Source organism: Daphnia pulicaria, chromosome 1, assembly GCF_021234035.1.
Source record: "Daphnia pulicaria isolate SC F1-1A chromosome 1, SC_F0-13Bv2, whole genome shotgun sequence".
Classification (NCBI taxonomy): domain Eukaryota; kingdom Metazoa; phylum Arthropoda; class Branchiopoda; order Diplostraca; family Daphniidae; genus Daphnia; species Daphnia pulicaria.
In genome coordinates this window covers 31520213-31532871 of record NC_060913.1, presented here as the reverse complement: position 1 = coordinate 31532871, position 12659 = coordinate 31520213, and the positions used below count along the sequence as shown (strand labels likewise).

General features: G+C 42.6%; 1 protein-coding gene across 2 annotated transcripts; it reads right to left on the bottom strand.

Annotated features, from left to right (window-relative positions):
- Positions 1 to 1136: 1136 nt before the first annotated feature.
- Positions 1137 to 5893, bottom strand: LOC124341029. 2 transcript variants are annotated; one of them, XR_006918195.1, is made up of 10 exons: positions 5810 to 5893; positions 5230 to 5708; positions 5013 to 5153; positions 4701 to 4800; positions 4410 to 4625; positions 4114 to 4303; positions 3689 to 4010; positions 3375 to 3567; positions 2637 to 3150; positions 1137 to 1369 (listed from the first exon to the last, which is right to left on the bottom strand). XR_006918195.1 is itself a non-coding variant. In XM_046793920.1 (9 exons), exons 1-9 carry the CDS (start codon positions 5853 to 5855, stop codon positions 2702 to 2704), a joined length of 2136 nt encoding a protein of 711 aa, XP_046649876.1. In that variant the 5' UTR covers positions 5856 to 5893; the 3' UTR covers positions 1778 to 2701. The 2 variants fall into 2 exon arrangements, 1 of the variants encoding a protein (XP_046649876.1); XM_046793920.1 differs by lacking the exon at positions 1137 to 1369 and having other exon boundaries at positions 1778 to 3150.
- Between the last annotated feature and the right edge of the window lie 6766 nt (positions 5894 to 12659).

Below are 12659 nucleotides of genomic sequence, written 5' to 3'. Positions count from 1 at the left end.
TGCATTAATCCATTCACCCGCGCCGAGAAATGTTTGAAAAGGGAGGGAAGGATTTCGAAACCCTTTTAACGATTTTCTTGTTAACATGAAAAGGAAAAGCACAAAAACAAAACAAGAAGAAATCATAACGACTGCAGCTGGTCGCTAGCGCGTCCATTAATAATCGTCGAGAGCCACCAGCGCAACCCGAAAGAAGAAATAAGAAAATGGCGTCTCCGTTTTTATATAGACATAAATAACCCCCGTGCAAGTAGCACACAGCACAACAGCACACAGACACTATCAAAACTATGCGTCGGTTTTTATACGTACCCTGGCGAAAAAGAAAAAAGAAACTTTGGTTAAAATAAAATTCAAATGGAAACAACAACGAAAAAAGAAACGTACGTGAACTTTTTAGAGGGGATATTTACCGGGGCGGACGACGTCGACGGGCGGGGCTCTCTAAATAAAAACCCCAGCCGGGCGCGTGCTGTGCTGGTCGTTCGGTACAGTCGTGTGTGTGTGTGTGTGGATATTTTTAGTTGTGAATTCTGTCTGTTTTTCTCCTCTTCTTCTTTTCCCTACTTCGTCTTATATATGTATACCCACACAAAGAGGAGTGGGGGGGGAAAGGCCGGCATATCATTGGGAACGCTCGTGCTCTTTGCTGGGAAAATCTTGTCCATTTACCAAACGATTCGTGAGTGAGAGAAACACGAACAGACGTGCGTTGTCGTTGTAGGATGGAAAGACTTAATACCGTCCCGACTTTTCTGTCTCAAATAAAAAACACTTCTTCTTCTTCTTCTTCCTCTCCTTCCTCTCCTTCCGGGATGTAGTGTAGCCTGCGTGAGCCCTTCTCTTCCACGGATGGCAAGTTGACACGTTACATCACGCAAACTCCCTCTCTCCAAAAAGTCCATTGGGAAAAAATAAACAAAAAATAAAATGAAATAAAAATTAAAATCCCTGACGACGTTCCCGTTAGGAGAAAAAGCAAAAGAGAAAAAAACGTTACGCTCGTAAATTCCGGAAGCACGCTGTTGGCTGGGCCTATGTATACGTATATACTACAACAACACGCAGTTATTTCACCACAAGTCTATCAAAAATAGAACCAGATTTTGACCGAAAAAAAAACAAACTCAAAAATGTTATGTATCAACTCTTGTAATTCCAAACCGGAGGAAAGAACGGGATCATTTCTAACCGTTTGTGTTTTACATATATATTTTCTTTTTGTTTTTTTATTTCGTGAGAATAGAAAAAAAAAGTATAACAACGTGAAAAAATGCAGCGGCTAAATGCGGACGGTGGCGGACAACAGGGGGGCAGCTGGAAGGCGATTAGCACAGGCCCCCCTCCACTGGTTACAACAAGGATATTTCTGCGGAAAAGATAAAACTTTTTTAAACTTATTTGATTACGGCGTCTGCTCCTGGAAACGACAACAAAAACATCGTCTTATTTTTAGTTTCTTTTTTAAAAAAGAATTATGTGCTAGCATAATAATAATAAAAGAAAAAAAGATTCCAAAGTCGACCAGGACACAAAAAAGCAACAAAGCATCCAAACGGATTAAACATATTGTTATTCTTCTCTTTCTAAAAGGGTGTAGGATGAGCTTGTGGATGTGTGTGTGTGTGTGTACAGTCGGAGAAAAAGAACACACAGCATACAAACATCCAACAAGAAGATGAATGCGGCCTGAATGGACTTTTTTTTCGCCGAAGATGGTGGTGGTAGGGGAGAAACTATTTAGATGTGTGTATTTATATATATAGAAAGGAACGGCTAGTGTATATAGATTGTATTGTCTGTTTTAGACGTCGGTCGCCCGGTAGGGGCCAGCAGCCGGAATGAGGGGAGAGGGAGAGCAACGAACTAGAATGATGAAGCGGAATCAACCCGTTTGTGTTGTGTGTGTGTGTTCACGTCGTTCGCTTGTGTGTGTGGGACCCGGCACATTTTCTTTTTGGCAACGTCGCCGCACCAATAGACGGCGAGGGTTCAACCGTACCACCAGCAGTCCAGCAGTATAAAGTAATTGTGTCGCCTAGACAACATTTTCGGGGCGGGTGCCAATCGGGAACAAGTCATCGTATCATTAATCACACAATGCGCATACACACACACACACACACAGTGAGCCGGAGGGGAAATGGAACACATACTGTGTTTGTATGTAAGGCATATTAAGCGGACCCCGTAAGTCCAGCTAAAGAGAGAGAAATAAAGTCTTGGAGCGCCGGCCGGTCTACTATCTCTATAAGAGTATCTTTTTTCTTTCTTCCTTCCTTTTTTACTTTTTTTGGGTTGTTTCCCCGATATAGAGTGTACACATAGTATACCCTCCTATTTCCGCTGGATTACAAAAGCAGCTGGAACTGCTGATGCGAACGACTGGTTATTGGCGTTTGGGTGTACTCGGTTATATAGTGTATATAATATGTACGTGACTTGTTATTCTTTTTTATTAGCCATGGCTCGACCAATGCGGGATGTGTTGACTTGGGTTGCTATGTGTGTGTGTGTACCCCCCACCCGTCGATTATTATTATAGGAAATAGAATTATTATATAGGCTGCGCATTTTCTAGATTGATTCACACAAGGGGGGCTATAATTAATGAGGGGGGTAATTGGGTTAGTTACGTGCAATTAGCGATGGATGGCGCCACCATGTGCGAAAAGGGATTTGCGGGTGTTATTTTCATTGATTATTCATCCGTTTCTTCGGCCAGCGTCAGTTGCATTTCATCTTCACGCTGCTGGCTCATCAGGAGCTGGGGGGGACTTGTAAAGCGCGTAGGCTGCTCCGACGGTTCCGCATCGGATGGTTGAGGCGATGACAAAGCGGAGGCCGGATCGACAGCGACTGCTGGACTCGATTTTGTCGTCGCCTTTTTCCACAGCCTTTTTAACGGATGCTTGGCGCCGTTAAAACTGTTCTTGGAACCACTGGCTGGAGGAGGAGGTTGGACTGTGAGGCTTTCAGCGGAGCAGCTCGGCTCCTCCACCAGGGACACGTCTTCCATGACCGTTTCGAAAGCTCCTTCGGCAGGCGGAAGAGAAACGTCGTCATCCGTAACCGCTTGAAAAGTGTCAACTAGCGGCGGAACGTCGCCCTCGGCGACGCCTTCCTTTCCTTCCGCTCGATCAGAAACAACTGCCACAATCAAAACCGCAAAATTGTCGGAAATAAAAATGAAAAAAAAGAAAGAACTTTATAGAACTAAAACTAGTTTCACGAGAATATATATGAATCATCTGCGGACGAGGTTAAAGCAAAATCAAAATGAGGTGCCCTTGGGCCAATCCGGCGGTGAGCTGTGGGAATGTTCTATTCACGTATATAGGATTTCACGAGAAAAAGAAAGTGTCTCATTATACCCGCTGTCGCCGGAAGCGTCGTAATCGCGACAACGGGCGATTCGTCGACTGGTTGTTGGTGTACTGCAACAACTGCCGGCGTGATGTCAGATGTCGCATTCGATGACTCGGGCACATCCATATTGTAAATGGGGTTTTCCTGGGTGACCGTGTTCTTCATGAGTGATGACATGGTCCACCTCGCCGACATGCGCTATAAATACGCAAAACAACATCATAAAAATATGCATCACCATTCCAAAATGTCGTGACTTATTATAGTGACAAAATGAGACGTTAGATTTTTAATTTTTTCTCGTCCCGCGGTTTCTTACTCCGACTGCGGCCGATGGGTCGCCAAAGAGGGGGTTAGTAAAGGCGCGTGTAAATTTCTTCCAGGCGGCAGGCGCCGCTGCCTTGACGTTACTGCTTCCATGACAACTGTCCGAGCAAGTGTCGGGAATTTCAGGGGCTTCCGTGAAGGGTGATTTTGGCTCCTGCTGGATGTTGCTGCTGCGTGGCGGAGCATCAGGGTCGAGCGGAGGGCGTGCCAAAGCTTGTTCAAAACTGGCGTCAATGGCTATCTCCACATTTCCAGCCGAGTCGTTTTGGAAACGAGCAAAGCCCACGGAAAGCTCTTCGCGCGAATCTGTAAAACTGTCACCATCAATTTGAAACAGGAGAGAGAGAGAAATAAAAAGAGAAATGATAAAACCTTCGATCGATCATAAACTGAAACATTTCCTGCATTATTACATACCGGCGTTTTTTGTAAAAATAGATGCCAGCTACCACAGCTCCCAACAGGATAAAAGTAGCGAAGACGGTCGACAAATTGGAGGCAATGAGATGCAGTTCCTCTGGTGTGAGGTGGTGAGTGGCAGCGTGTGAGTGGCCAGATTTGACCAGCATCAATTCCACTATTCCGTAAAGATTGCTGCCTTCTTTATCTGGGGAATGTGTACAACACAGCATGTTCATTAGTGGTTAACAGGGCAGAAACTATTTGTAGCTTTTAGTAGGTTGAATTGATTGAGCGTCTGCTGCATTGTTTACCTTTCATTAAGTAATCATGAATCTTGCTGGCCACATTGATGCTTCTCTCGTTTGTGGTGTTGTCCACGACCAACAAATGCAGAACATTCTCGTCTGTTCTGTAGGAATAGCTCTGAAGGCCTGGCCATCCATCTTCAGCCAGCATTGAAGTGACAAGCCGATCCAGAGAAGATTTTGTGAATGTTCTTTCATTAAAAGTGACTTTCATCATGGACCCTTTAATAATGTATGGGGGGCATACAATTTATAAATAAACCAGACAGAAATAAGCATATCAATAACAAGAATTACCACACATATCACAGCATTGGCCAGGTGGCCTGAAACTGTCAGGGCATTCAAGCTGATTACTGCATAATGTGCCAGCATTACTGCATACCATTTGCATCACCTGATCCGTGAAGAAACCATAATTAAATTGTGTGATGGAAATCAATCAATCAGTGTGAGAGAACAGTGACTGTCAGCTAGGGTTTTGCGACTTGAAGGCATGCATTTATGGCGCCAAAATGGCCAAATGACAGGAACAACACGACAAGAACGCCATCTTGTGACCCGATTGAACAGAAAAAATATTTATGTTGGAATTGTGGCGCAACTCACGTCAATGTCATGGCCGCAACGACAGCCCAGCACGTCCTGGCACTCGGTTCCGTTAATGTAGGCCAAATGAGGTGGATTGTGAACTTGATACCTCCAGGCTGGTCCGTTTAGTTGATTTCGCCATTCCTCAGCTGTCAAAAGCTTAAATATCCACCCAAAAGGCATTATATAAAGATATACGATTTGATAATAAAACAGCGATCGTCAAATAACCAACCTGATCTCCGTATTTGATCTGGCCAACGGTGAGAGAGTTGATGCGATTGAAATCGACTGAGAGTGAATGCCTTTTTAACAGATGAACGCTGTCGTGAGCGCAAGGAATTCTCTCAGAATGTGGAATGGCCAGCGGTTGCGGAACGATCGTTCCATCCGACTCGGCGATCTGCCAACGATCGGGATCGAACCAACTGCTAGGCCTCCAATTCTTGAACTTGATTTCCTGATTACTGCAACGCTCCTGACTCGTTTCAGGAGCGTTCAACGTCAGATCCTCCAGGACCAGTTCACCTGTTTGCGGCATAACCAATTCACTCCAGGCGACACTTCCGTTGAGGAAGACGGAAATGACCACTTCTTCCGGCAAGACGACCCGAGATCGCCAGCAGGGAAGTGCACCTCCTTCCCAATTGTCTTTGTTTTGCCAGTCGGTGTCGGCCGGACGCCATTCTTTGATGTAAGCTTCCGTGCTGGACACTGCGTTATAATAATACAAAATGATTATTAATGGGATGACAGAGCGCTAATAGTACACGATATTGAATCAAGCCAGGTATCTCTCAAACGCGATCTCTCACCTAGCAGAGCAGTCAAGTAGTAAATCACAGAGCGGCGGATAGCCATCGTCGTATAGCGGCGCTTGATTACAGAGGACTGACCGCGTGCTGTTGCGTGTGTGTAATCACCCGCAAAGAAGAAGAAGAAGGGGCCGTTGAAATGGGGAAAACGCCCTCGTCCAGTCGACCCCGTATTACATTTCAAACTCCCCTCTCTTTTGTAGTATATATGTATCGGTTGTGTGCTGTGATAGCATCAGGTGAAGTGACACACGAGACCCGAAATCACGTAACACGACACGCTGCTGCCTCACGAGCTCTCTGGTTTCAACATCCTCTTTCTTAAATTATCATAGACACAGTAGATGTATAGGTGTACTAGGCTATTTGGCGTTTTATCTGTAATGGCCTTTTTTTTTAAAATGTGAATCAAAGAATTCGGCCAGCTGTTTCGCTCCGCCCACGATAGAAAACATGTCAAAGTGGAAATAGATTTTTCCCGTTCCGGTGCCTCGCAATGCGTGAAAAGACCGGGTTCAACAGATGACTCACGAAATAAAGAACTGGCTGGAAACCTGGAATGAAACTGTAGCTTGACACACATAACAACTTGGCACCAATCTCAGCAGGCTTCTATATTCTATATATCGCCCTTCTTTTTGTCACGCCGTGTTTAAGATATATAGCCACATTACTTGTATGGGATCCAAAGCCATACAAAATTAAAGGAGCGAAAAAACAAACACGTAATAATAGTTTTCGCATTTACAATCCTTTCGAGTGAATGGAAATAGTTATCGTGGCTTGAGCTTTTGTTAGTCTATCGGCGAGCGACGGAGCGACCGACTTAAACAGATTTAATGTAAAACATTGGATAATAGATCCTCTGTGGAGTAATGGTTATCGCCTCAGCCTGACGATACGGAAAATAACACACGCGGTCTAGTGGTTCGAGCCTTACAGATCGATGCATAATAGTAGAACCTGGATTTGCGATTTCATGCAACTATCGGGTGGGAAATTTCTATGCAAAATCATAATCGATAATATCACAATCATAATAGCCTTCCCTACGCGTTGGCGAGAGTTGGCCAAAGTGATGTTACCACAAAATATCTTTTTACGTCATAGATTTGACACTTGATTAGTAAACGGGTTTGAGAAGTGAATGTCACCTTGACGCATTATTAATTGCATTTTCTTTACTCTTGACATTTAATAGTAATTATGCTAACGAAAAACTAATCTCATTTCATTAGCTTAATTTTGTCTGGTCGTAGACGGATTCTCGAGAAATTTTTCAGGGGAGAAAACATTCGTTAGGCCGTTTATTAAAATTTTCCGTGTATGATTACTAAAAGTGATAATGTTCTAAATGTTGGGCTAATGCTAAATAATAAAAACACAGGACACTGTTGCTGGTATAATTTAGTTTTTAAGATATTTTATTGAGACATTCATTCAAATCACGCACACACAACTTCACGCACATTCTTCAAATTCACACACCATTCATTCACACGAAAGAAGCGAAGGAAGAAAAGAAAATGTTGAGAGAAAGAAGGTAAAAGAAAAAGAAAAGAAATCAGATAGTCTAGAGGGAGAAATCACTTGGGAGGAAACTATTACTGTACAGACCGAAGGCCAATTGTAAACTCTTTTGAGAAATGTTGGTCAAATGTACATTTTCCTATTCGACAACCCTTGGTAATTTGGGTAGTTTCCATTCCAAAATCTTAAATGATTGGATATTAACCTACACTGGGTCAATAAATGCATTAGTAGTGATTCATTCAAACATGTCCCAGTTTGATCCGAGTTAATGGCGACGTAAAAGGGGGCACGGAGAAGAACCTAAAAACTGAAGCCGTCCCGTCTAAAAAAATCACCCAAACGTTGGTTATGAAATTCACATCTTCTAGGATAACCGACTATTATCAATCCCTAAATATTTGTCGGAAACAAAATGATTTGCAGCAACATGATTATAAAACATCGAGATTCACCAGCTATTTCAGTCAAAAATTCATTCCCAGTTTAATGTTTTTTTTTCTTCGGATTATTGCTCGCCGTCGGGCCTCTTCGGTCCACTCCATCAGTCCTCTTCGGTCCTCGCCATCAGCCCTCTTCATCGGTCCTCAAAATCGGGCTTCTTCGGTCCTTCTTCGGGTTACGTCATCAGTCCTTTTCGGTCCTCTCCGTCAGGCCTATTTGGTCCTGGTAAACAGACTTCTTCGGTCCTCGCCATCGGCCCTTTTCGGTCCTCACCATCGCTTCACAAAAAACATAAACTGGTCACAAAATCGTGCTTCGATAATCTGGATGGAATCGCATGCTTTTAATAATAATGTTAAAGCTATAGAGCTTTATAAAGCTTAAAAAGCTTACAAAGTTCTATACCACTAGCTTCCTAAAATATAAAAAAATTGATTAATCGATTAGCCTAGCATGATGTGAATTCACCCAACGTGGGTGATTTCAAAGACAAGACACCCCAGATGTTATGCTCTTCCGGCCTCCAATTGACGTCACCATCATCTCGGATCAAACTACGACCTGTTTGATGTAATCATTACTAATGCACACATTGTCCAACGTAGGTTTTTTATCCAGTCACATTGAGGAATGGAAAACTACCACAGATGTACAAAGGGAAAGTCGACTAGGACAATGTACATTTTGTCAACATTTCTAATGGCACATTTCTGCGCGCATTAAGAGCCAACAACCAACCTTCGTGTCTCTAACAGCAATAGTTTTCACCCATAATGATTTCCCCATAGACGATCTGATTGTAATAAAAAGAAGACGATGAAAGAGAAGAAGAAGTAGAAAAGGAAAGGCGAGGGTAAACAGTTGAGGGGAAATGATAAAGAAATAAGAGAAGATTTTTTTTTTTTCGTTTTTGTTTGTTTGTTTTTGGGGGGAATTTTGATTTTTATATTTTTTTTGTGGATTTTAACTTTTTTTCCTTTACTCAATCTCCTTATTAGACATCTTCAAACTTCTCACACGTCTCTATTCTTCCTCCGTAGATGATAAAAGTCTTTGCGCTGCATCGCGCCGTTTCTTCTCCTTCTTGCGTCGATTTGTCCGTTGGTTGACTTTTTGCTTTCGAGTCAAGGGGGGCTGCGTCTCGTCAGGAAATGAACTGGTTTCATCCGTCGATAAAAGAGGCATATCCACCAATCCAGTTTGCTTTGTTTCATCCGTCGATAAAAGAAGCTTATCCACCAATCCAGTTTGCTCGGTTTCATCCGTCGATAAAAGAGGCATATCCACCAATCCAGTTTGCTTTGTTTCATCCGTCGATAAAAGAAGCTTATCCACCAATCCAGTTTGCTCGGTTTCATCCGTCGATAAAAGAGGCATATCCACCAATCCAGTTTGCTCGGTTTCATCCGTCGATAAAAGAAGCTTATCCACCAATCCAGTTTGCTTTGTTTCATCCGTCGATAAAAGAAGCTTATCCAACAATCCAGTTTGCTCAGTTTCATCCGTGGATAAAAGAGGCATATCCAACAATCCAGTTTGCTTTGTTTCATCCGTCAATAAAAGAAGCTTATCCACCAATCCAGTTTGCTCAGTTTCATCCGTGGATAAAAGAGGCATATCCACCAATCCAGTTTGCTTTGTTTCATCCGTGGATAAAAGAGGCATATCCACCAATCCAGTTTGCTTTGTTTCATCCGTCGATAAAAGAAGCTTATCCAACAATCCAGTTTGCTCAGTTTCATCCGTGGATAAAAGAGGCATATCCAACAATCCAGTTTGCTTTGTTTCATCCGTCAATAAAAGAAGCTTATCCACCAATCTAGTTTGCTCGGTTTCATCCGTCGATAAAAGAGGCATATCCACCAATCCAGTTTGCTTTGTTTCATCCGTCGATAAAAGAAGCTTATCCACCAATCCAGTTTGCTTTGTTTCATCCGTCGATAAAAGAAGCTTATCCACCAATCCAGTTTGCTTTGTTTCATCCGTCGATAAAAGAAGCTTATCCACCAATCCAGTTTGCTCGGTTTCATCCGTCGATAAAAGAAGCTTATCCACCAATCCAGTTTGCTTTGTTTCATCCGTCGATAAAAGAAGCTTATCCACCAATCCAGTTTGCTCGGTTTCATCCGTCGATAAAAGAGGCATATCCACCAATCCAGTTTGCTTTGTTTCATCCGTCGATAAAAGAAGCTTATCCACCAATCCAGTTTGCTTTGTTTCATCCGTCGATAAAAGAAGCTTATCCACCAATCCAGTTTGCTTTGTTTCATCCGTCGATAAAAGAAGCTTATCCACCAATCCAGTTTGCTTTGTTTCATCCGTCGATAAAAGAAGCTTATCCACCAATCCAGTTTGCTCGGTTTCATCCGTCGATAAAAGAGGCATATCCACCAATCCAGTTTGCTTTGTTTCATCCGTCGATAAAAGAAGTTTATCCAACAATCCAGTTTGCTCGGTTTCATCCGTCGATAAAAGAGGCATATCCAACAATCCAGTTTGCTTTGTTTCATCCGTCGATAAAAGAAGCTTATCCACCAATCCAGTTTGCTTTGTTTCATCCGTCGATAAAAGAAGCTTATCCACCAATCCAGTTTGCTTTGTTTCATCCGTCGATAAAAGAAGCTTATCCACCAATCCAGTTTGCTCGGTTTCATCCGTCGATAAAAGAGGCATATCCACCAATCCAGTTTGCTCGGTTTCATCCGTCGATAAAAGAAGCTTATCCAACAATCCAGTTTGCTTTGTTTCATCCGTCGATAAAAGAAGCTTATCCACCAATCCAGTTTGCTCGGTTTCATCCGTCGATAAAAGAGGCATATCCACCAATCCAGTTTGCTTTGTTTCATCCGTCGATAAAAGAGGCATATCCACCAATCCAGTTTGCTCGGTTTCATCCGTCGATAAAAGAAGCTTATCCACCAATCCAGTTTGCTTTGTTTCATCCGTCGATAAAAGAAGCTTATCCAACAATCCAGTTTGCTCAGTTTCATCCGTGGATAAAAGAGGCATATCCAACAATCCAGTTTGCTTTGTTTCATCCGTCAATAAAAGAAGCTTATCCACCAATCCAGTTTGCTCAGTTTCATCCGTGGATAAAAGAGGCATATCCACCAATCCAGTTTGCTTTGTTTCATCCGTGGATAAAAGAGGCATATCCACCAATCCAGTTTGCTTTGTTTCATCCGTCGATAAAAGAAGCTTATCCAACAATCCAGTTTGCTCAGTTTCATCCGTGGATAAAAGAGGCATATCCAACAATCCAGTTTGCTTTGTTTCATCCGTCAATAAAAGAAGCTTATCCACCAATCTAGTTTGCTCGGTTTCATCCGTCGATAAAAGAGGCATATCCACCAATCCAGTTTGCTTTGTTTCATCCGTCGATAAAAGAAGCTTATCCACCAATCCAGTTTGCTTTGTTTCATCCGTCGATAAAAGAAGCTTATCCACCAATCCAGTTTGCTTTGTTTCATCCGTCGATAAAAGAAGCTTATCCACCAATCCAGTTTGCTCGGTTTCATCCGTCGATAAAAGAAGCTTATCCACCAATCCAGTTTGCTTTGTTTCATCCGTCGATAAAAGAAGCTTATCCACCAATCCAGTTTGCTCGGTTTCATCCGTCGATAAAAGAGGCATATCCACCAATCCAGTTTGCTTTGTTTCATCCGTCGATAAAAGAAGCTTATCCACCAATCCAGTTTGCTTTGTTTCATCCGTCGATAAAAGAAGCTTATCCACCAATCCAGTTTGCTTTGTTTCATCCGTCGATAAAAGAAGCTTATCCACCAATCCAGTTTGCTTTGTTTCATCCGTCGATAAAAGAAGCTTATCCACCAATCCAGTTTGCTCGGTTTCATCCGTCGATAAAAGAGGCATATCCACCAATCCAGTTTGCTTTGTTTCATCCGTCGATAAAAGAAGTTTATCCAACAATCCAGTTTGCTCGGTTTCATCCGTCGATAAAAGAGGCATATCCAACAATCCAGTTTGCTTTGTTTCATCCGTCGATAAAAGAAGCTTATCCACCAATCCAGTTTGCTTTGTTTCATCCGTCGATAAAAGAAGCTTATCCACCAATCCAGTTTGCTTTGTTTCATCCGTCGATAAAAGAAGCTTATCCACCAATCCAGTTTGCTCGGTTTCATCCGTCGATAAAAGAGGCATATCCACCAATCCAGTTTGCTCGGTTTCATCCGTCGATAAAAGAAGCTTATCCAACAATCCAGTTTGCTTTGTTTCATCCGTCGATAAAAGAAGCTTATCCACCAATCCAGTTTGCTCGGTTTCATCCGTCGATAAAAGAGGCATATCCACCAATCCAGTTTGCTTTGTTTCATCCGTCGATAAAAGAGGCATATCCACCAATCCAGTTTGCTTTGTTTCATCCGTCGATAAAAGAGACATATTCAACAATTCACTTTGGTCAGCTTCATCCGTAGATGATAAAAGTCTTTGCGCTGCATCGCGCCGTTTCTTCTCCTTCTTGCGTCGATTTGTCCGTTGGTTGACTTTTTGCTTTCGAGTCAAGGGGGGCTTCGTCTCGTCAGGGAATGAACTGGTTTCATCCGTCGATAAAAGAGGCATATCCACCAATCCAGTTTGCTTTGTTTCATCCGTCGATAAAAGAAGCTTATCCACCAATCCAGTTTGCTTTGTTTCATCCGTCGATAAAAGAAGCTTATCCACCAATCCAGTTTGCTTTGTTTCATCCGTCGATAAAAGAAGCTTATCCACCAATCCAGTTTGCTCGGTTTCATCCGTCGATAAAAGAGGCATATCCAACAATCCAGTTTGCTTTGTTTCATCCGTCGATAAAAGAAGCTTATCCACCAATCCAGTTTGCTCGGTTTCATCCGTCGATAAAAGAGGCATATCCAAC

Coding starts and splice junctions, on each gene's coding strand:
- LOC124341029 (XM_046793920.1), bottom strand. CDS start 5,855: ATGGCTATCCGCCGCTCTGTGATTTACTACTTGACTGCTCTGCTAG. Junction 4,304..4,409: donor TCATGATTACTTAATGAAAG/GTAAACAATGCA, acceptor CACATTCCCCAG/ATAAAGAAGGCAGCAATCTT. Junction 3,568..3,688: donor ACCCATCGGCCGCAGTCGGA/GTAAGAAACCGC, acceptor GCGTATTTATAG/CGCATGTCGGCGAGGTGGAC.